This window comes from Mustela putorius, unplaced genomic scaffold (genome assembly GCF_011764305.1).
Source record: "Mustela putorius furo isolate JIRA1106 unplaced genomic scaffold, ASM1176430v1.1 tig00003962_pilon_pilon_pilon, whole genome shotgun sequence".
In the NCBI taxonomy this organism is placed as follows: domain Eukaryota; kingdom Metazoa; phylum Chordata; class Mammalia; order Carnivora; family Mustelidae; genus Mustela; species Mustela putorius.
The window spans coordinates 24935116-24958613 of NW_025422106.1; the positions used below are offsets into that span (position 1 = coordinate 24935116).

The 23498-nt window shown below is 46.3% G+C and overlaps 1 protein-coding gene across 9 annotated transcripts in view; it reads left to right on the forward strand.

Moving 5' to 3' along the window:
- RAP1GAP2 (RAP1 GTPase activating protein 2) overlaps positions 1 to 23498 on the forward strand; it is a 206283-nt gene that overhangs the window by 127152 nt on the left and 55633 nt on the right. For all 9 annotated transcript variants that reach the window (XR_006603739.1, XR_006603740.1, XM_045070200.1 and 6 more), the window contains one exon: positions 20841 to 20876. Coding sequence is in view for 7 of the 9 variants with exons in the window: in XM_045070200.1 (XP_044926135.1) it covers positions 20841 to 20876 (36 nt within the window). In the remaining 2 variants the exon portion in view is untranslated. The remainder of the gene's footprint in view (positions 1 to 20840; positions 20877 to 23498) is intronic.

The window sequence follows — 23498 nt, forward strand, 5'->3', positions numbered from 1 at the left end:
CAGAATTTTAAGAGTTGGAAGGGACACTGTCACCCTTCTCTGCAGCCAGGGCTGACCCCTAGCACATGGCTCCTATGACTGTGTGCAGTGGCCCAGTCCACATCCTAGAACTCTGCCCTTCTTCCTCTATGACTTCCCCTATGACTTCCAGTGTCAATCCATTCCATGGACCCATGCCCAGGACTTTGCTGACCTCAATTGAGCTGTGCCCTCTTCCAGCCTCTGAGGGCATTTCCTGGCTTTTGTTCACCCATGGCTGTTGTTGGGTTCTCTGGAGCTCAAGCAGTAGCAGGATGGCGCGCTGGACTGGGGAGAGGAGATGGTCCATGCACCTCGTGGTGGGCTGGGGCAGAGTGGGGAAAGCAGAGATAAAATTGGCTCCTTGGGTGTGGCAGAGCAGGTGGTGGGGTACTTTTCATACCACCAACTAGAAGGCTGAGGGTCTTTGAGTTTTGCCCTCTACTAGACAGGTTATATACACCACATCCTGTTCTAAAGCACCTTGTAAAGTGGGTCAGATCTCCCCATTTTACAGACAGGGAAACTAAGGCTCATAGGCTGAGTGACCAGCTCACACAGCTTGTGAACAATAGAGCCACGAGTTAAAACCTTGTCCTCCGCCACTAAGGCTGGGGCTATTTCCACCATACCACACTGCCTTTTTTGGGGAGGGATTAAAAAAAAGATTTATTCCTTTCCTTCTGAGCCAGGGACATTGCTTTCTGCCCAAAGCTGGAATGGGATTGAGGGTTGTGAATGGGTATTGAACCTAATGTGTTTATTAGTGTTGGAGAAAGACTCTGAGACCCAGGTGAGCCCTGGGCTGAGCTCCGGGACCTGGCTCTTTGCTCCTCCACGCTTGTGCTCCTGTTAATAGCACAGCACTCTGGGGGCGCCTGGGAGGCTCAGTTGTTAAGCGTCTACCTTCAGCTCAGGTCAGGATCCCAGGGTCTTGGTATCAAGCCCTGCATTGGGCTCCCTGCTCCACAGGAAGCCTGCTTCTCCCTCTCCCACTCCCCGTGCTGTGTTCCCTCTCTTGCTGTCTCTCTCTCTGTCAAATAATAAATAAATCTTGGAAAAAAAAAAAAGCCCCAGCACTCTGGTGCCTCTGGGCCCTGAGCTGTTGAAGCCACGTGTTTCTCCAAGCCATTTGCTTTATTTATTTTTAATTTTTCTTATGGGATAGCCATAGGTCATGAGGACTGCTCTCTTTTTTTAAAGCACATTAAAATTTTTTTTTCTTAAACGAAATAATACATGTAATGATTCTAAAAAAAAAACCCCTAGGCTGTTCATGAAAGAAACCAGTTCACCGTGCCCGGCCCTCCTCCCATAAGCCCCACCTGGAAAGGAGCCACTTCTTAACTCTTGCCGGTGTTTCTTCAGGCCTTTGGGTAGGATGATTTAGGATCTGGGAGGCCCATGAGAATGCCTTTAAAGATACAGGCCCCTGCTTACTTGCTTTAGCTTTGTTCTTATTCTCTTATATATTGGGCTTTCTAGCTCACAGATAGGAACATGGAGGCCCCAAGCACATGGGGTCCTGCCTTCCATCCCACCTCACAGGCCAGCAGCATGGAGAGCTCATGAAAGGACAGAAAGGACAGGAATGCTTCCTGCACCCCGACTTGCCTATGCCCCCAAGGGGGTCTCCTCTTACATCCTGCTGGCGTGGTGTCTCTCTCCTGGGGGGTACTCCTTGCCCCGGGCTCCCAGGAAAACAGCACTGGCACAGGAGGAGGTCAAAGGTCAGGGCCAGTCAATGTGGAATAACAGCTCCGGGCGGACACCCAAATCCTGCAGTTCCTTGTTTGATCTTAAGGAAGTTGTTCAACGTCAGCAGCAGCCCAGCAGCTGGGGTGGGAGCAGCAACAGCTCCAGTGGTGCTCGGGGAGGCAGAGCCCCCTCCCCCCCACTATCGACTTGCAGGGGAGGGCACTGGTGGAAGATGATGGATTTCTTAAAGAACATTCTGGTGAGTGTCCCCAGGCCGTGGAGGAATGCCCATCCAGGCCCTGCTGCCTGAGGGGGTGGGCAGGGGAGGAACCAGAGTCCCTTCTCTTGTTGCCTGGCAGGGAGCCCCTGGTGGCTCTTGGCCTACTCTAGGGCAGGGGAGCCACCTGTCATTGAGGGGAAGGAGGAACAAAGATCAGGGACAGTGGGGACCGTGTGTGTGTAGAAGAAATTGTGGGAGGCCCTGCCAAAGTTGGGGACCAGAGCCTTTCTTCCCTGGCCTGTAGAGCTGAAACAGGGTCCTGGCATGGAACTGGACAGAACTCATCTCTGCATAACCCTGACAGCCTTCTTGGCACTGTACCAGAGCCAGAGGGGACCCACAGCTAGCCGCAGGCTGTGTTGCAAATGGGGGTGCCCAGGCGAGGGAGGGAGGGGGAACTCTCTAGCTGGGCTGCTGCCTGGCTATGGACACTTAGAGCTGGCCAGGCCTGCCCTGGAGGTCCAGCCCTCTTTCCCCTTTGTGCCGTAGTGCTCTGAATGGCCCTGGCAGGGGCTATGTGTCCTGTCCCAGAGCCTCAGAGCTGTGCAGTTAGTGTGTACTTGGGAGTGGTGTATGTGTGTGTGTGTGTGTGTGTGTGTGATGTTCCTGGCTAGCCTTAGAGTCAAGGTCCTTTTCTGCCAAGCCAGATTGTTCTTGGAGGCTTAGTGATCCCCGAGTTCAGCTGTGCCAGGTTCTTTGTACCCTCCTAGGAAACATGGGAGGGCCTCCATTGACTGGGTGAGCTCGGGTCTGCTGAGCTTTTCGTTGCTCACAGACTGCCGTAGGCCAAGGTGGGCTGTGTTCTTTCCTTTCTTCCCCCTCCTTGGCTGTGTTACCCTTCTTTCTCTAGGGGAGCTGAGGGTGACTATTTAGGGATGAGTGTGGACAGTGTGGGACACTTCTTTGGGGGTGGGGGTAGAGTCCCGCAAATCTTAGGCTATGCTGCCCTAAGACAGGGGTTGAGCCTAATGATCCTGTTACTAAATAAAATGGCCTCACACGTCCCCGGGCCTTGGTAGGGGTATGGAGTGGTGTGTTGGAGGGTTTTAAGTTGGGTGCCGATGTCATTTGCTTTATCTTTCAGAAAGACAGTGTGGCAGTCATTTGGGGGAACTGACGAGGGAGGTGCTGGCGTGGAGGCAGCTGCCTGGTCCTGATGAGGGACAGTGAGAGTGGTGGAGGCAGGGCAGCTTCTGAGAAGCCTCCGGGCTTGGGATGTATTTTGGCAGTGGGCTTGCAGGATGGGGGGTGGGGAGTGAGGAATAAAGAATCCAGTGATGGTGACTCTGGGGTTTTGTCCTGAGCATCAGGAATGGGTGGAGGAAGGTTTTTGAGGAAAAAAAGGAGCATTCTTTGGGGCCTTGTGAAGTCTGAGACACCTGTCAGACATGTGTGAGATGTGGAGGTGGCAAACCCAGGTGAATCTGGACTTGAGTCTAGGCTCTGCCTTTTTTGCATGTGTTTACTCTGGGCGAATTTCTTAACCACTCAGACCTTCCGAGGACAGACCCTCCACCCTCCCGCCTCCTCCTAAGACACCTTTGAGGCTTATATGGTGACATTTGTGAAGTGTCCGATTCAGTGCCTGGTACATCACAGGGGCCCAACAGAGGACACCTTGGGGCTTCCTAACACTTTGCTTCTGTCATCCCATTTTCCAGCTCAGGGACATTCATGAACTTGCTGCTGTCCAGGGCAGAGGGTGGAACTTAGGTCTTCTGGGCTGATTTGGCTCATAGATGTATTTTGTTTGGCCTGCATAGAGATTTCTAAAACTTTAAGTTGGCTATCAATGAATAAAAATTGTGAAAGTTCATATACAAATTTGATTTCTGGCCTTTTTTTAAAAAAAGAATTTATTTATTTATTTAACAGAAAGAGCATGGGGGAGCAGCAGAGGGAGAGGGAGAAGCAGACACCCCACTGAGCAGGGAGCCCGATGAAGGGCTCGATCCCAGGACCCTGGGCTCATGACCTGAGCCAAAGGCAGATGCTTAACTGACTGAGCCACCCAGGTGCCCCTGGCTTATATTAAAAGAGTTGAAAACTTTTGTGTACACTGAGCTTCCATTTCTGCTGGTAGCAGACACCAGCCAGCTGCCCCTTTCGGAAGGGCATGCATGCTGCGGCTCAGCAGTGGTTCACTCTGTTGGTGGGTGTTGAGATGAAATTTACAGAACATAAAGTTAATTATTTTAAAAGATTTTATTTATTTATTTGACAGACAGAGATCCCAAGAAGGCAGAGAGGCAGGCAGAGAGAGAGGAGAGAGGAGGAAGCAGGCTGCTTGCAGAGCAGAGAGCCTGATGTGGGGCTCAATCCCAGGACCCTGGGATAATGACCTGAGCTGAAGGCAGAGGCTTTAACCAACTGAGCCACCCAGATGTCCCAAGTTAATCATTTTAAAGTGAACAATTCAGTGCATTTAGTCTGTTCACATTGTCGTGCAAGACCTACCTCCGTTTAGTTCTGCAGGATTTTCATTACCTCCAGATGAAACTCCCTTAAGCAGTTACTCTCCATTTCCCTTCCCTCCAGCTCCTTGAAAAAACTAGTCTGCTTTCTGTCGCTCCAGATTTATCGATTCTAGAGCTCTGGATATTTCAGAGATATGGAACCATAGACTGTGACCTTCTGTATCTGGCAGCTTTCACTTAGCATAAATGTTTCGGAGTTCATGTGTCAGTGCTTCATTCCTTTTTGTGACTGAATGATATTCCGCTGTGTCGGGACACTACAGTGTTTTCATCCCTCTGTTGGTGGACACGGGGATTGTTTCCATTTTCTGGCAGGTATGACTAGTGCTGCTGTTGTTCACTATACAAGTGAACAACTTTTGTGTATAAGTATTTGTTGATTACCTGTTTTCAGTCCTTTTCAGGGGTAGAATTTCCGGGCCATATGGTAGCACACTATATTTAACTTTTTAAAAAAAGATTTTATGTATTTATTTGAGAGAGAGAGAAAGAGAACACAGGCAGGGGGAGGGGTGGAGTGAGAGGGAGAAGCAGGCTCTCTGCTGAGCAGAGAGCCTGAAGCAGGGCACAATCCCAGGACCCTGAGACCTTGACCTGAGCTAAAAGCAGACACTTAACTGACTGAACCACCCAGGCGCCCCTACATTTAACTTTTTTGAGGAATCATCAAATTGTTTTCTATAGTGGCTACACCACTTTACATTCCTTCCAGCAGTGCATGAGCTTTCCCGTTTCTCTTCATGCTGTCCAGCACTGGTTATTTTCTATATATATGTTTTTCATTATAACCAGACAAGTAGGGGTGAAGTGGTATCTCACTGTGGTTTTGATCTGCATTTCCCAGTGATTAATGATGTTGAGCATCTTGTGATTATTGTCCACTTGTATATCCTCTTTGGAGAAATGTTTGTTCAAGTCCTTTGCCCACTTATAAATTGGGTTGTTTGCCTTTTTGTTATGAGTTTTTTTTTTTTAAGATTTTATTTATTTATTTGACAGAGAGAGAGAGAGAGAGATCACAAGCAAGCAGAGAGGCAGGCAGAGAGAGAGGGGAAAGCAGGCTCCCTGCTGAGCAGAGAGCCTGATGCGGGGCTCGATCCCAGGACCCTGAGATCATGACCTGAGCTGAAGGTGGAGGCTTAACCCACTGAGCCACCCAGTTGCCCAAGTTATGAGTTTTTTTTTTTAAATATATTCTGGATACTAGGCTCTTATTAGATGCATGATTTGCAAATATTTTCTCCCATTCTGTTGATTTCTTTTGATTTCTGTGGTACTATCCAGTGAAGAACAAAAGGTTTTAATTTTGATGAAGGCCAATTTATCTCTGTTTTCTTAATTAACAAAAATAGTGTCATATCTAATAATCCATTGCCAAATCTAAGGTCATGAATATTTTCCCCTATGTTTTCTTCTTCTTTTTTTCTTAAAGATTTTATTTATTTAGAGCATGAGAGGTGGGAGGGTCAGAGAAAGAAGCAGACTCCCTGCTCAGCAGGGGGCCTGACACAGGACTTGATCCTGGGACTCCAGGATCATGACCTGAGCCAAAGGCTGTTGCTTAAGCAACTGAGCCACCCAGGCATTGCCCCCCACCCCCCTTGGTTTCTTTTAAGAGTTTTATAGTTCTAGCTTTTAGGTTTAGATTGTTGCTTTATTTTGAGTTAACTTTTGTTTATGGTATAAAGTGTAGGAGTCCAACTTCATTCTTTTGCAGTGGGTATCCTGTGTTTCCAGTACCATTTGTTGAAAAGACCATTCTATCCCCAGTGAGTGGTCATGTCATCCTTGTCCAAAGTCAGTTGGCCGTAAATGTATGGGTTTCTGTCTGGACTCTCAATTCTATTCCATTGCTCTATGTGGCTATCTTATGTCAGTGCCACACTGCTTCAATTACTATAGTTTTGAGATTGGGAAGTGTGGGTTCTTTTTCAAGAGTGTTTGGTTGATGGTCAGCAAGAAAAATGGAAAAAGGACCCAAATAAATAAAATTAGAAATGAGAGAGGAGAAATAACAATTAACACCACGGAAATAGAATTATAAGAGCATACTTTAAAAATTATGTGTTGGGGAGCCTGGGTAGTTTAGTTGGTTAAGCCTCCAATTTTTGGTTTCTGCTTAGGTCATGATATGAGGCTCGTGAGATCAAGCCCTGCATTGGGCTTCATATTCACAATGGAGTCTGCTTCTCCCTCTCTTCCTGTGCTCCCCGACCCACCCTCTCTCTGTCTCTCTGTCTTTCTCTCTCTCTCTCTATAGAATGAGTATGAGTGTGGGTCATGACAGAGGGAGAGGGAGAAGCAGACTCCCCACGAGTTGGGAGCCCGATATGGGGCTTGATTCCAGGACTCTGGGATCAGGACCTGAGCCAAAGGCAGACACTTAACCAACTGAGCCACCCAGGAGCCCCTAAATAAACAAAATATTGGAAAAAATTATATGCCAGTAAACTGGACAACCTAGAAGAAATGCATAAATTCCTAGAAACATACAGTCTTCCAAAACTAAAGCAAGAAGAAATGGAGAATCTGAACAGACCAATCACAAGTAATGAAATTGAAGCAGTAATCAAAAAACTCCCTAAAAATAAAAGTCCAGGACCAGATGGATTTACTGGTGAATTTCACCAGACATTTAAAGAAGAGTTAGTACCTATTCTCCTCAAACTATTTCGAAAAATAGAAGAGGAAGGAAAGCTTCCAAATATATTCTAGGAGGCCAGCATTATCCTGATACCAAAACCAGCCAAAAACACCACAAGAAAGCTATAGGCCAGTATCCCTGATGAACATAGATACGGAAATCCTTAACAAAATATTAGCAAACAGCATATGATAATACATTAAAAAGAGCATTCACCACAATCAAGTGGGATTTATTCTGAAGATGCAAGGATAGATAAGTATTTGCAAATCAATGTGATATCCCAAAAGAGACGGGATAAAAATCATATAGTCATTTCAATAAAGGAAGAGAAAAACAATTTGGCAAAATTCAACATCCATTCATGATAAACTCTTGAAAGTGGGTTTAGAGGGAACATACCTCAACATGGTAAAGAAATATGAAAAATCCACAGCTGACATCACACTCAGTGGTGAAAAACCAAGAGCTTTTCCTCTGCAATCAGGAATAAGGCAAGGATGTCCACTTTTGACAGTTTTATTCAACACAGTTATGGAAGTCCTGGCCATAGCAATCAGATAAGAAAAAGAAATAAGAGGCATCCAAACTGTTAAAGAAGTTAAACTGTCACTATTTGCAGATGACATGGTATTATGCATAGAAAATCCTAAAGACTTGGGACATCTGGGTGGCCCAGTGAGTTAAGCGTCTGCCTTTGGCTCAGGTTATGATCCCAGGGTTCTGGGGACGCCTGGGTGGCTCGGTTGGTTAAGCAGCTGCCTTCGGCTCGGGTCATGAGCCCAGCGTCCTGGGATCGAGTCCCACATTGGGCTCCTTGCTCGGCAGGGAGCCTGCTTCTCCCTCTGCCTCTGCCTGCCTCTCTGTCTGCCGTGCTCACTCTCTTCCCCTCTCTCTCTCTGATAAATAAATAAAATTAAAAAAAATAAAAAAAATTTATGATCCCAGGGTCCTGGGATTGAGCCCTACATTGGGCTCCCTGCTCAGCAGAGAGCCTGCTTGTCCCTCTACCTCTGCCTGTGGCTCTGTCTACTTGTGTTCTCTCTCTATCTCTATCAAATAAATAAATAAAATCTAAAAAAATCACTGTTGTATACCTGAAACTAATGTGACATTGGTGTGTCAGCTATATTCAGATTAAAGAAAGAATGTTTGGGCTGAATATTTTCCCTTGAGTGTCCAAATCAGCTTTAGGATCAGCTTTTCAATTTCTACAAAGAATCCAGCTGGGATTCTAATAGGGGTTTGGGTAGTATTGCCATCTGAAGAATACTGCATCTGTCAGCCCACCAACAAAGGATGTCATACTATTTATTTAGGTCTTCTTTAATTTTTTTCATTACTGTTTTGTACTTTTCAGAGTCTAAGTGTTTTACCTCCTTGGTTAAATTATACTAGGTTTTTAAAAATGCTATTGCAAATGGGATGGTTTTCTTAATTTTCTTTTTAGATTTTTTATTGTTCATATATAAAAACAACTGATATTTGTTTGTTGATCTTATAATTGGCAGCTTTACTGATGTCCTTTATTTGCTTTAGTAGTGTGTGTGTGTGTGTGTGTGTGTGTGTACGTTCTTTGGGTTTTCCTTTTTCTTTCCTCTTTAAAAAATATTTTATTTATTTATTAGAGAGAGAGTGAGACGGAGTGTGCAGGCAGGGGAGGGGCAGAGGGGATAGAAAGGGAGAGACAGAATCCCAAGCTGACTCCACACTGAGCACAGGGCCCAGCGTGGAGCTCCATCTTATGACCCTGAGATCATGACCTGAGCTGAAATTGAGAGTCAGATACTTAACCAACTGAATCCCCAAGGAAGCCCTGCGTTTTTCTATGTGGGATCATGTCATCTTGAAACATATATAGTTTTATTTCTTCTTTTCCAATTTGGATGCCTGATATTTCTTTCTCTTGTCCAATTGCTTTGGCTAAAGATTTCATCACCTTGGGTAGTAGTGGTGGGAGTGGGTGTCCTTATTTGGTTCCTGGTCTTATGGATACTGTTTCAGTGTCATTGAGAATGAATTGGGTTAAAAAAAAGGCCTTTATCATATTGAGGAAGTTCCTTTCTATTTTTATTTTTCTAAGTGTTTTTATTATCGGATTTCGTCAAGTGCCTTTTCTGAATTAGTTGAGATGATCATGTGGGATTTTCCCCTCTTTATTCTATTAATACAATATATTGCATTGATTTTCTTTCTTTTTTTTTAAGATTTTATTTATTTATTTGACAGAGAGAAATCACAAGTAGACGGAGAGGCAGGCAGAGAGAGAGAGAGAGGGAAGCAGGCTCCCTGCTGAGCAGAGAGCCTGATGCGGGACTCGATCCCAGGACCCTGAGATCATGACCTGAGCCGAAGGCAGCGGCTTAACCCACTGAGCCACCCAGGTGCCCTATTGCATTGATTTTCTAATGTTGAACCAACTTTGTATTCCTGGGATAAATCCTACCTGGTCATGGCTTATGGCATGGTGTTCACTTTGGTTTGCTAGTATTTTGTTGAGGATTTTCGCATCTATATCCATCAGGGATATTGGTCTATAGTTCCTTTTCCTTGTAGTTTCTTTGTATGGTTTTGATAGGGCTGGCCTTGTAGGCTGGAAGAGTTTATGAAGGACTGGTGGTAATTTTTACTGAAACACTTGGCAGAATTTACCATGATGCCTTCTGATCTTGGACTTTGCTTTGTTGGGAAGCTTTTGATTATTGAATCAATCTCTTTACTTGTTGCTTCACTCTTATGTTACTTGCGTGGTATCTGTAGTCATTTGCATTTTCGAATTCTATTGGAGACTTAAATGGAATTCTGTTTAATTTTAAGATGTCCTCTAAGAACCCAGCCATCCCCCCCCTTTTTTTTTTTTTAAAGATTTTGTTTATTTGAGAGAGAGAGAGTGAGCATGAAAAGGGCAAGGGGCAGAGGGAGAAGCCGGCTCCTTGATGAGCAGAGGGCCTGATGTGGGACTTGATCCTCGGACTCCAGGATCATGACCTGAGCCGAAGGCAGTTGCTTAACCAACTGAGCCACCCAGGTGCCCCTTCCCATTATTTTTGGCACTGTTCCGTCTCTACTCTGGCCAGGTTGGTCCCTTTTACATACCACCTGCATTAAATATGATTAATTTCACAGGTTAGTGAAGTTCTCAGCATGGTCCCTAGACCAGGAGTGTCAGTATCACCTGGGAACTTGTTAGGAATGGAGAATCTCTGGCTCAGCATTAGAAACTCAGAGTGGGGTTGGGGGGTGGCTACAAACCCAGTTTTCAACAAGCCATCCAGGTGGTTCTGTTGAGTCATCATTGCCAGAGAAAATCAGGAGTGCTGTAGGCTCCTGGCCCAAGCTGACATAGTTGAAGCAGTGCCTGCAGATGCTAGCTCCAGAGGGATGGGGTCCAGTGTGAACTGGTGGCATTGGTGACCAAAGAAGAGAAAGGGAGCAAGAAGGAAGGATGGGAGAGGCGTGGAAGGAGGCTTGCTTGGAACAGGCCCTGTACTGGGATGCAACTTAATGGAGGCCCCTGTTGGGGATGGGGTTTGCTCTCCGCGGGGAGGTGTGTAGTGTGTGGCTGAAGACAATGCTTACCAGGAGGAACACTGGCTGGGTGCAGCCCAGACTCTCAGGCCCGAGACAGCCTCCCTTCCTGCTTCATTCTCAGCTTGCTTGGCAGAGAGATCAGTCCGTCATTCAGCAGATACTTCTTGAACATCTACTACATGCCAGGCAATTCTAGGCCCAAAGAGCAGTGAGCAAAATAAAGAGCCTGCCTGTGAGGACCTTTTGCTCTAAGGCACTACTCTCTGCCTTCTCGTGGGGAGCAGCCCCAGTGTTTTCCACCGGCCTTGGGAGCTAGCCTGGTGGCCATCTGACCCCCTCATCCTTCCTATGCCATGGGTGAGGGGCCCCTGAGCCAGCAGCAGAGTTAGTGCCGTGAGGCTTGTGCTGTGGTTAGGCAGCCGTGGGACACATTCATCTAGCTCCCTGTGATGTGTGTGCTCTGGGTTCTTAGCTCTCCCAGCTTTCCAAAAAAATCTTTTCCCAGAACTGTCCAGAAAGCCTTTTCTTTTGCAGTGCCTTCTTTGCCTGCGGGATAAGAAGCTCGCTCTGGTTTCTTCCTCAGCTGGCACTGCCCAGCCCACATCTCCATCCCATTTTCCTGGGGCTGTTGTAGGGTGGAAAATATCTTCTCCTCCATCCTTGTCTTGTTTTCATGTGTCTTGTTGCTGTCGACATGACTCTGCCCCTTTGCATTCTAGATTCCCATCAGCAGGGGTTAGGAGACAGCTGCTACCATGCAGGAACGTGCTCTGGGTTGGGTGCCGTGCTGGGCTCTGCAGACGGGCTCAGGTTACCCCAGCCACAGCCCCACTCCAAGGCGCAGATGCTCAGGCAACACTGTCCTGTGCTGGGAGCGGTGGGGGTGCAGTATCTCCTGGGCAGGAGCGATAGAAAGGCTGTTCATATGTAAACACACCCCAACTCCAGGAGGGGAGGAGAGGAGCTTCAGACCTGATGGGTTGCAGATGGGTGGTAGTGGGTATCCCTCTCCAAACAGGGTCAGGGAAGAGGAGGAGGGAGAGGGAACATGCTGGTGGCAGGTCTCCCAAGCGGAGATGGAACAAGAAGGAAAAAGCAGGTGGCCGATTGTCTGCAGGGAAAGGCCGAATCTGTGTGCACAGCTGCTGAGGGCCAGAGGGAGGTAGGACACAGGGTGCTGAGATGGGAGGCAGTGGCCCTCCTCCCCTTGCACACGCCGTGTTCCTTCGTGGTTGCTGCTTCATTGCCTGCGTGGGGGGCTGGTGCCGGAGCGAACAAGTAGGGCCACCAAGAGCATTTCTCGAGGCTGGCCTTGCAGGTCCCGTTCACTTCTGCTCCTGCTGCCTTGGCCCTCCTCCTGGGTTCTACCCGCAAGGACTGGCTTTGCCCTTCTGAAGGAAGACCAGATGGTTTCTATATCGGGAGGTGGAGAGGACGGCATTGAACCCAAACAAAACCCTGGGGCCCAGCCTGTGATTTCCTTGGCTGGGCGCTGGCTCTCGGTGATTATCTGACGGCCTACTTGACTGGCTGCTGAAGTGCGGCCCGAGGGGAAGCGCCGGCTGTGGCTCCGATCTGGGTGGCAATGGTGGTTGCTAATAATAAATTGGACAGCTGAGCGGACGCTGCTGTCGATGAGGAGGCTGAGTTACATTTCTCTGTGAAAACCCGATGCCTGGCTTCCTGACAGAGGGGGATTCCCTTCCTGAGAGTAGGACTTTATTCGGGCTTGAAGGGCCTATGGGACAGTGGGGGTGAGTCAGTGAGCATTTATTGCATGCCTTCTGTGTGCCCTTGGCTGTATGACACAATCTTCGGGGGGGTGTGGACAAGGATAGGTCTAAATGGCTGGAGTTGCTGTTCTGGGCTGGCCTGAGTCACCCTGCTTCTGAGTGGAAAAAGAGACTTGCTCTTTGCCAAAGTTGGAACTGTCCCATCGGAAAGTTCAGTGAGTCACTGAGAAGTGGGGCCGTCACAGCTGAGGCCAAGTTGCCACTGTTCTTTGCTCCTGGATGCTGTCCACTCAGGAATCATCCGCCCCTTGCGTTATTCAGGCCTGAGGCTGGATCTCCGCCCTTTCAGCTCCCAACCTGTGCCCCAGCATCTTCATGTAGGAAACACAACCCCACCTTTTTTTTTTTTTAAAGATTTTATTTATTTGTCAGAGAGAGAGAGAGAGAGTGCGCACAAGTAAGCAGAGCGGCAGACAGGGGCAGAGGGAGAAGCAGGCTCCCCGCTGAGTAAGGTGCCTGATGTGGGACTCAATCCCAGGACCCTGGGATTATGACCTGAGCTGAAGGCAGCCACTTAACCAACCGAGCCACCCAGGCATCCTTAAAAAACCCATTTTTAACAGTAACTTAAATACACTGCCTCTGGGAAGACTGTCAAGAAAAAGATAAGAAAAGCTGTCTTCTCAATCAGGAACACCCCTAAAGTTTTCAGACCATCTCCCAACAGGACAAAGCTCACTTGCAGAATGAGCTTTCTAACAGTAAATAGCAACTACCAGAAGGCACTGAGTGCTTGCTATGGACCATGCCCTGGTACTTCTCAAGTCCACGTTCTTACTGTCTCCTTCTGTGGCCCCTGAAAGGCAGGGCTGATTCTGCCTTCAGGTGAGGGAGTGAAGATAGTGTGGGTATCGTGTCTCATGCTACACGGGGGTGGGGGGTGGGTGGCAGTGGGCTGACTACTTCCCAAACCTGGCTTTGACCACTGGATTCTGTTGCCTCCTGTGTCCTTCCACAGGACATGAGTGTCTGTAGCTCTCTGCACCTTGCAGGTTAAGCCTGAATTCCTGGCATGTGGAGTCTCTCAGGCCTAGACCCCAGGCCCCCTCTCCAGTGTCATCTTCAGGATGTTGACTCAGAGGCGTGTCTGCCAGGTTGATCCACTCACTTACTCTTCGTTGAGCACTTATGATGCTTCTCCATCTTTCCACCTGTGTCCCCCTTCCATTCAAAGTGATTTCTGTTTATCCTTTAAGGTCTAGTGAGATCCCATTTCTTGCAAGAAGCCTTCCTTGGTGTGGTGGTATTAAAATGTGTTTACACATTTTTTGGTACTTCTCGGGAGGTGGAACACGATTCCCCTCTCCTTGTGTGTGGGCTGCCTGTGAACACTGGCTTCTAATGAAGAGGACAGAGGGGGATATGACAGTGTGCAGTTTCACAGACGAGGTCATTAAAGGTACTATAGCTTTGTCCCTTGGCTCATTCACTCTGGGGAGGGGGTGACATTTTGAGGACATTCCAGCAGCTTATGGAGAGGTCCATGTGCTGAGGAATGGGGCCTTGTGAGTGTACCTCATTGGAAGAAGACACCCCAGTCCCAGTCAAGTCTTCAGATGATGCAGCTCCTGATCCCATCCTGACAGCAACCACTTGAGAAGTGCTGAGCTAGAACCATACAACTGAGCCACCTCTGAATTCCTGAACCAAGAGAATTTCGAGTCACTAAGTTTTGGAGTCATTTGTTACACAGCAATAGAGAAATAATACACTTGCCCTTCCAGCCAGAAGTGCTTCAGGCCTCCTCTGAACACTGGGGCACTGGGCAGCTGTACTGTAGCCCTGGCAGATCAAGTGCGCTGAAAATTGGGGCCTTGCCTAGAACTTCCAGTGTCTGGCCCATGCCTTGCAGGTGCTTAGTCATTTGGGGTTAACATTAAATAGTACAAAGGCATTGTCTAAGAACACAGATTTTTTTTTTCATACAAAGGATTTTTTAACTGGCAGTTTGCATGGATAACAGAGAGTAAGCTGGATATGGGGGTAATTCAGGAGGGCCCCAGGCTGTAATCCACACAGCCAAGGTTAGACCTGGAGGTGAACTGGCCTGAATCCAGGGGCGTTCTTGGGTACCAAAGTCAGCGTCATTGTGTCCCTGAACACCCTGTGATGAAGATGGGGGAAGGGCCCAGAGCAGGCATTGAGAGAAGCAAAGAACACAATGCCAGAGCTTACACTTAAGAGTTGAATTTTTTTTTTTTTTGAAGATTTTATTTATTTATTTGATGGAGTGGGGAGAGCACAGAGGAGAGTGAGAGGGAGAAGCAGTCATGCTGCTGAGAGGGGAGTTTGATTCAGAGCTCAATCCCAGGACCCTGGAATCAAGATCTGAGCTGAAGGCAGATGCTTACCTGACTGAGCCACCTGGAACCCCTATGTGTTGAAGTCTTAAAAACTACTGCTGGGTAACCTATTACTCCAAAAATAATTTATAGTTGCTACAGAAAATGTGAAAAACACTGAAAAGCAAAAAGGAAAAAAAAAATTATCCTTAACCTATAACTTATTTTGGCATTTATCCTTCAGGTTATTTTTTTTCTGGATGAGGGATGTGTGTATTCACATGCAGACCTATACATTTGTATCTATACTTATATACACATATATATTCTGTATCTGTATATCAACATCCATGAATATTACATAGGAAATACACACACAAACATCATTTTTATATTTAATTAAAAAAATGGGATTGCCTAAACTCCATTTTTCTCACAGTCCATTTCGAATCTTTGTTTTTGTATAATTAGCATAGATCTCCTCTTATAGTATTTTTTGTAGGGGCATCATCTCATGCATTATTTATTCTTTGCCTCACTGGTGGGTACTTCGGCTGTTTCTACTTTTTTTTCCTTAAAGATTTTATTTATTTGAGAGGGGGAGAGACAGAGAGAGAGAGACAGAGACAGAGGAATGGAGAGAGAGAGAGAACATGTGGGTGTGAGCCCACATGCAGGGGGAGGAGCAGAGGAAGAGGGAGAAGCAGACTCCTTGCTGAGGAGGAAGCCCTGAGAAGACAAACGGTTAATCAATTTAACCAACTGAGCCCGCCAGGTGCCCCTGGCTCTTCCTACTTTCTTGCCTGTAAACAATGTAGTTGCCCAAATAGAGTGGGTTTATTGGACCAAAATACATGAACATTTTTTTGGAAAGATTTTATTTATTTGTCAGAGAGAGAGATTGAGAATGAGAGACCAAGAGCACAAGCAGGGAGAGTGACAGGCAGAGGAAGAAGCAGACTCCCCACTGAGCAGGGAGCCCAATGTGGGGCTTGCTCCCAGGACCCCGGGATCATGACCTGAGCTGGAGGCAGATGCTTAACCGACTAAGTCACCCAGGTGTCTCAATATGTGAACATTTTTAAAGCTGTGGATAGAGACCACCAAATTGCCCTTCAGAAAGATTGTATCCGGTGCAGACTTAACCTACATAGTCCCTGTATCCTTAATACCATATCCTTGCCAACCAAATTTTCTTTTTAATCTCAGGCAATCTGACAGATAAAAGATGTTGCTTTATTATTATAATTTCTTTAATAACTAGGGAGGTTAGACATGTGCTGTGTCTTTTCTGCTCATTTAATTTTTCTCCTTTAGCAAATTGTTCACATCTTTTGCACATTTTGTGGTTTCCCTTACAAAATGTATTTATTTGAAATTTGGTTATGTGAGTTCTGTAGGTCTGTGTGATTGTGAAGTAGGCTGTATGTAAAGCATCGCTCCCCTTTACTTTTCCTACTCCCTCTTCTCGATATACAGATAGGCAACCTTTGGTTTTGTTTTTATAAAAATGGTATCATATTGTGTGTATTCTCCAATTTGCTCTCCCTACCCCCTTAATGTATCTTGGAGAGTGTCTCATGGAAGCAGTAACTCTGTTGCCTTCTTTTGAATGGCCGCCTAGTTTGTTTGAAACAGATTTATAGAGATACAATTTTTGTACCAAGGTCACCAATTTAAAATGTATAATTCAAGGATTTTTTTTTTGGTATGGTCACAGAATTGTGCAACCATCACAGCAATTGAATGTAGAACATTTTCATCATCTCAAAAGGAAACGCTTGTACACCTGAAACTATGATAATATTGTATGTTAACTGTACTGGTATTAAAATGGAAAACAAAAACAAAAACAAGAAACCCTATACCCTTTAGCCATCATTCTCCACATCTCCCATTTCCTTTAGTTCTAGGCAACCACAGAGCTACTTTCTGTCTCTATACATTTGCCTTTTCTGAACATTTCCTACAGAATGAATCATAATAGGTGACCTCTTGTGTTCTGGCTTTTCACACTGTTTTCGAGTTTACCTGTGTTGTGTGTAGCATGAATAAACACATCATTCTTTTTTTTATGGCTGAATACTGTTCCACTGTGTCGATATGCCAGAATTTGTTAGCTCATGAGTTGATGGCTGTTCAGGTGGTTTCTACTTTTTGGATATTATGAATATGGCTGCTATGAATGTTGGTGTGTGAGTTTTCCTGGTGGCCATGTGTTTTCATTTCTCTTGGGTTACATACCTCGGAGTGGAATTCCTGGGTCAAATGGTGGCTCAATGGTGAACTTTTTGAGGACCCACCAAATTTATTTCCACAGTGGGTGCCCCATTTTGCATTCTCACTAGCGGTGTGTGAGGCCTCCAATTTCTCCACATTCTTGCCAACACTTGCTCTTATTTCTGTTTGGTTACGGCCAGTCTCATGCCTGGAAAGTGTTTCTCAGTGTGGTTTTGGCTGACGTTTCCCAATGACTAATGATGTTGAGCATCTTTGCATGAGCTTATTGTCCATTTATATATCTTCTTTGGAAAAATGCCTATTCAAATCCCTTGCTCAGTTTTACATTTTGGAGGCACCTGTGTGGCTCAGTTGGTAAGCCTCCAGTTCTTGGTTTCGGCTCAGGTCTTGATCTTGGGGTCCTGGGATCCACCGCCATGTTGGGCTCTGCTCAGCTTGGAGTCTACTCCCTCTCTCTTTGCCTCTGCCCCAGCCCCACTTGTGCACACACTCACTCTCTAAAATAAAAAAAATCTTAAAATTATTTTTATTATTGAGTTGTAAGAAACCTTTATTCTAGATGCAAGTCCCTTATTAGATAGATGATTTGCAAAATATTTTCTTCTATTCTGTGAGATTGTCTTTTTGCTTACTTGACAGTGTCCATTGAAGCACAGTAGTTTTTAGTTTTGGTGAAGTCTAATTTATTGTGTGGTTTTTTTTTTTTTTTTGCTGGTGGTCCTTATACATTGGGTGTTCTCTAAGAATCCATTGCCAAATGCAACATCATAAAGACTTACTCCTGTGTTTTCTTCTAAGAGTTCTTAAATTTTAGCTCTTACAGTTAGGTTGTTTACTGAACTCATTTATTATATCAGTTTCAATAGTTTTCTTAGTGAATTCCTTAGTATTTTCTTTTAAAAAAATTTAGTTAATTAATTAATTTAGAGATTGCAGGTAGGGGGTGGGGACAGGGAGAGAATCTCAAGCAGACACTGTGCTGAGATCACACAGGAGATCCTTGATCTCCTGACCCTGAGATCATGATCTGAGCCAAAATCAAGAGCACTGACTGAGCCAACCAGGCGCCCCTTTAGTATTTTCTATATACATGATCATGTCATCTGTGAATGGAGATAGTTTTGCTTCTTTCTTTCCAGTTTGAAGCCTTTTATAATAGTTTTTTTTTCTTTTTTTTCTTTTTCTTTTTCCTTACTGTTCTGGCTAGAACATCTAGCACAGTGATAAATAGAAATGATGACAGTAGTTAGTTCTATTCCTTATTTTGTGGACAAAGTATCTAGTTTTCCATTATTTTTTTTAAAAAAGATTTTATTTATTAATTTGGCAGAAAGAGAGATCACAAGTAGGCAGAGAGGCAGGCAGAGAGAGAGGAAAGCAGGCTCCCCGCTGAGCAGAGAGCCCAATGCGGGGCTCAATCCCAGGACCCAGAGATCATGACCTGAGCTGAAGGCAGAGGCTTAACCCACTGAGCCACCAGGCAGCCCTAGTTTTCCATTATTAAGAATATTATTACATGTGGTTTTTTGTAGCTGCCCTTTTTCATGTTGAGGGACTTCCTGTCTATCTAGTTTTTTTTTCCGCCCCCCTGATTTCTAATCAAGAAAGGGTTTGGAGTTTTGTAAGATGCTTTCTTTATGTCTGTTGAACTGACATATGGTTTTTGTTTTTATTCTATTTGTCTGGTGTATTATAGGCATGGATTTTTGGATAAACCAACTTTACTGTAATAAATCTCACCAGGTCACAATGTGTAATTGTTTTTATACATTGTTGAATTTGGTTTGCTGGTGTTTTTGAGTATTTTTGTGTCTATATTCATAAGCTATGTAGGTCTGTAGTTTTCTTATGATGTCTTTGGTTTTGTTGTTGGGGTAATGCTAGCCTCCTATAATAAGTTGGGAAGTGTTCCCTCTCCTATTTTAAGATTTTTTAAAAAAATATTTTATTTATTTATTTGACAGAGAGAGAGAGATCGCAGGTAGGCAGAGAGGCAGGCAGAGAGAGAGGAGGAAGCAGGCTCTCTGCTGAGCAGAGAGCCCGATGATGTGATGCGGGGCTTGATCCCAGGACCCTGAGATCGTGACCTGAGCCGAAGGCAGAGGCTTAACCCATTGAGCCACCCAGGCACTCCTGGAGTTTCTGAGGAACTAGTATTAATTCTTCTTTAATGGCAGAATTCACAGCTGAAGCCATCTGGACCTGGGCTTTTCCTTGTGTAGCTTCTTGATTACTAATTCAGTTTCTTTATTTATTATAGATTTTTTTAGATTTTCCATTTCTTAGAGTCAGTGTTGGTAGTTTGTGTGTTGCTAGAAATTGTCCATTTCATCCAAGCCATTTAATTTAATGGGATCCAGTTGTTCATACTATCCGAATGTAGCTCACTGTAACGAAACGCTGCTGCAGGGAACGTCCATCCTTGTGCTCACATGGAGCGTGCTTATTAGCACAGATCCCTAGAAGCGGAATCACTGGGTCAGATGTCTGCGTGTTGATTGTTGATTGTCTCTGCCCTTTTGTCCTCTTCCTGCTCATCTTTCTAGCCCTATTGATTTGTATAAATTCTTTCTGTCTAGGAATCTTGGTCTCCTGGAGACTGGAGTTGGTAAGGGTGCACAGAGCCAATGGGAAGGATAGGTTCAGGAGTCGTGTGTTTCTTGGCTGCTTCTGGTCAAGGATGCTTGATGTGGGGGCCTGAAGCTTGTCTTCCACACTGTACATTCCCACAGGGGGTTTCCAGACTCTGGGGCCCAAACTGCTGGGGGTCAGAGACTGTTGCCTCCAAAAGCCCAACTGTGGCCTGAGGGGAGCTCATTTGAAGCCAGGAGACTCCACAAAGATCCTTCCCATGGTGGCTTTCTCTGGGAATTCTGTGGGCAGGGGTCTCCAGGTAATTCTGGCCCATTGCTGACTGCAGAGGAAGGGAGGGACGCTCTCCCTCCACATGAAGTGACAAGGACCTCCTTATTTTTCATCATCACTGCTTTCTTTCCTTTCCTATTCATCTGAGGACTGTGTTCTGGGTGCTCATTAACTCATGGCTTGCCAGGGCCCAGATGTGGGCAGTGATGTTAAGGCAAGAAAGTGTAGCTATTTTTATGGAAGGGGAAGTGGGGAAACTGCTGAGAGATCTCTGCGTGGGTTTTGTTAGGGTAGAGCTTCTGGCCCTCACCCCTCTGTTCCATTTCCTTTTTCTGCTGTTTGCATTTACCTGGAGTTTACAAGGAGGGTGCCAAAGTAGGTTAAACGTTTGGACTTCCATAGTTCGAGATTTTTCGAATAATCTGTCCAAGTCCCTGGAGGCTCCACTTCAGTGGTTTCCAGGCTTTGCTCACAACCTCTAGGGTCCCAAAGAGCTGCTTTGGGGACAGGGGACTGGGACCGGCACCACAGGAGCTCAAGCCCCATGGCTGCTCTGGCATGGTTTTATATGTTGGAGTTCTAAGTGAGTTTGGAGATAGGAGGGCCATGTGGCCACAAAAGTTTGGGAAACTACTTGTGTTGGACACCTTAGCCCCACCGTTGGGCTGAAAAATATCCTAAACAGGACTCTTCCCGGAGACTGAATCCAAGGGCTGACAGGTGTTTTAGGGAACTTGACTTTTCCCTGGGGCCCCACAGGCCCCTCTCTCTTGACAGAGACTGAGTGCATGCTCTCCCAGGGCCATTTGCCAACTTGGGCGCATGTAATTTTTTCTTTTGTTAGGGGGTGTTCTGGCCCGCCAGCCCTGCAAAGGCAAAATCAAATTACCTTCTGTCTCGATTCAAATGACTCTTGTCTCCAGGGAAGCCCTGGGCTAGGCCTGCAGAAAATTGGTGAGGAGGTTTTCTCAGCAGACCTCCAAGCTGATGTAACCTCTTTGTGTCTTTCAGTCGGCAGAGTTCTTCGAGATGCTGGAGAAAATGCAGGTGAGCATCCCCAAAGTGGGGAGGCCAAGCCCTGGGTGGGGGTGGGGGTGGGCGTGCTGCAGTGACCGTGCAGGCAACAAAACCAGGTAGAACATGGGAGCCTTGGAGGGTGGGGCAGAGAAGAGTGAACTGCCAGCCTCATTGCTGGGACTACCTCAGGCCATTTTTTGTGTTGAGTGGCACCGAGGATTCTGGGAAGGCTCCTGCCTGAAGATGGGGAGAAGACAGAAAGCAGAACCCCTCCAACAGAGCAGATGTGGGTATACCCCCACAGATGTGGGGAGGGCTTAAAATGGTCTATTGTTCCTGAAATGGGTGGGAAAGAAAGTCTGAAAAAGAAAAAGCCCTTTCTTAGGGGAGGTCATCTTGTATCTGGGAGGCAGACTGGAGTGGGAGAGACCCACTAGAGGTCAAACCCACACCTAACACTCGCTAGCACAAGTTCCTTCCCTTTTCTGAGCCTCTGGCTCCTGTTTTCTGTCTACTCACAGCACTATTTTCACCTCCCTCTGACACCAAATGTGTGGTGGTTTTTCCCCCACCAAGCAATTCTGTGACACCAGCTGGCTGTCCTACAGTCAACTCCATTCTGACCCTGTCTACCCAGAGAACACTTCCGATCCCACAGGGCAAGGGCTCTGCCCCACAGGTCGCCTCCTTACCACTTTTGATGCCAGTCATTAGTCCGTTATCACCTGTGTTTCTGACCAACAGGCTATAGATTTGAGGTTCCCCTGACCCCCTGCTCAGGTTCAGTTAGTTTGCTAGAGTGGCTCACAGAACTCAGAACAGTTTACTTACTGGATTATCAATTTACTATAAAGGGATATGATTCAGGAACAGCCAGATGGAAGAGTTGCAGGGAGCCAGGTGTGTGGGGGGAGGGGAAGAGCTTCCCTGACCTCAGGATGCACCTGTCTCCCTGCACCGCCATGCACTCACCAACTCAAGCTCTCTGAGCCTATCATTTGGTTTTTTATGGAGGCTTCAGTACTTAGGCATGATTGGTTCAAACTCCTGGGAGGTTGGAGGGGTGGGACTGCATGTTCCAACCCTCTAATAGTGGTTGGTTCCCTGGGCATCCAGCTTGTCCTCAATGGTGTCCCAGAAGGTACCTCTTTAACAAGGAATAACCTTGGAGCTTTCACCTTTATGGCCCTGGAGCTGTTTCAGAAACCAAGTACAAAAGATGAAGGATTATAACAAAAGATGCTTCCAAACGCTCCCATTGCTCTCATCGCTTAGGAAATTCAACAGGTTTTAGGAACTCTCTGCCAGGGATGGGGTGAAGACCAAAATATTTATTATTATAAATTATGCCACAGCCCCTATAAATAATGATTAAATACCCACTTACAGAGTTGTTGGGATAAAATAATATATGTCAATACTTGCTAGGCACTGCAGAAAAATCAGTGTTCAAAATGGATTTGGGAGCCTTTCTAATCACTCCTCACCAAGGGGCCAGGGCTCCTAGGTAAGAACTGCTGCCGTGGGGAGTATGGGGGTGGGGCGGCGCATCCGGAAGGTTTAACTGATGTAAGTGGGAAGGATGAGAAGATGATGTGGACAAGAGCACATGTATTTTTTTTTTTTTTAAGATTTTGTTTATTTAGTGGGAGTGAAAGGATGGGGAGGGGCAGAGGCAGGAGAGAAAGAGAGAATACCGAGAGCAGACTGTGTGTTGAGCGTGGAGCCCAGGGCAGGGCTTGATCCCATGGCCCTGAGATCATGACCTGAGCCGAAATCAAGACTTAGATGCTTAACTGACTGAGCCAGCCAGGTGCCCCAACAGCACATGTATTTTTTCTTTTTTTTTTAAGATTTTATTTATTTATTTATCAGAGAGAGAGAGAGAGTGAGCAAACATAAACAGGAGAGCGGCAGGCAGAGGCAGAGGGAGAGGGAGAAGCAAGCTCCCTGCTGAGCAAGGAATCCCCCTCTCACCCCAGTGAGGGACTTGATCCCAGGATCCTGGGATCATGACCTGAGCTGAAGACAGACGCTTCACCGATTGAGCCACCCAGGCGTCTCTAGCACATGTATTTTAAGCACTTTTCTCAGCTCAGACTCTGACAAGTGTTAGCCCCTTTCTTCCTGGTGAAACCCATAGGAAGCAGCTCTATTATCACCAATGTCCCCTCTTCACAGGTAAGAAAACTGAGGCACAGAGGTCTTGCTTAAAGCACTCAAGCGCTTGTGGGTAGCAAGCAGTTTCCGAGCCAGAAATCTTAGCCGTTATGAAGCTGTTTGCCCTAAGTAGATGGTACCAGCTCAAGGAAGGAAGGCAGGCTCTGTGGCAATGGTCTGGAGGCACAAGAGGAGAGGCAGATAGGGTCCTGAGGTGCAGGGGGAGCTCGTGAGGTGTGCACAGGGAAGCCAGGTCTCCCTAGCCCTGGGGAAGTTCAGAAACCATTGGAGGGAAAAATCCTGCTAACTGTTGTGCCATTGTCACGAACAAGTGACTAAGAGCCTCCTCTGGGCCCAGCAGTGTGTGGACTGCACACTAACTTTATAGACATTTAGGGACCTTGGTCAGGTTATGGAAAGAGGATTGGCATGCGATTTGACAGTGAGTGGTGGGAGCTAGCGTGTAATTACGTGCTCAGCTGCCTCAGAGTA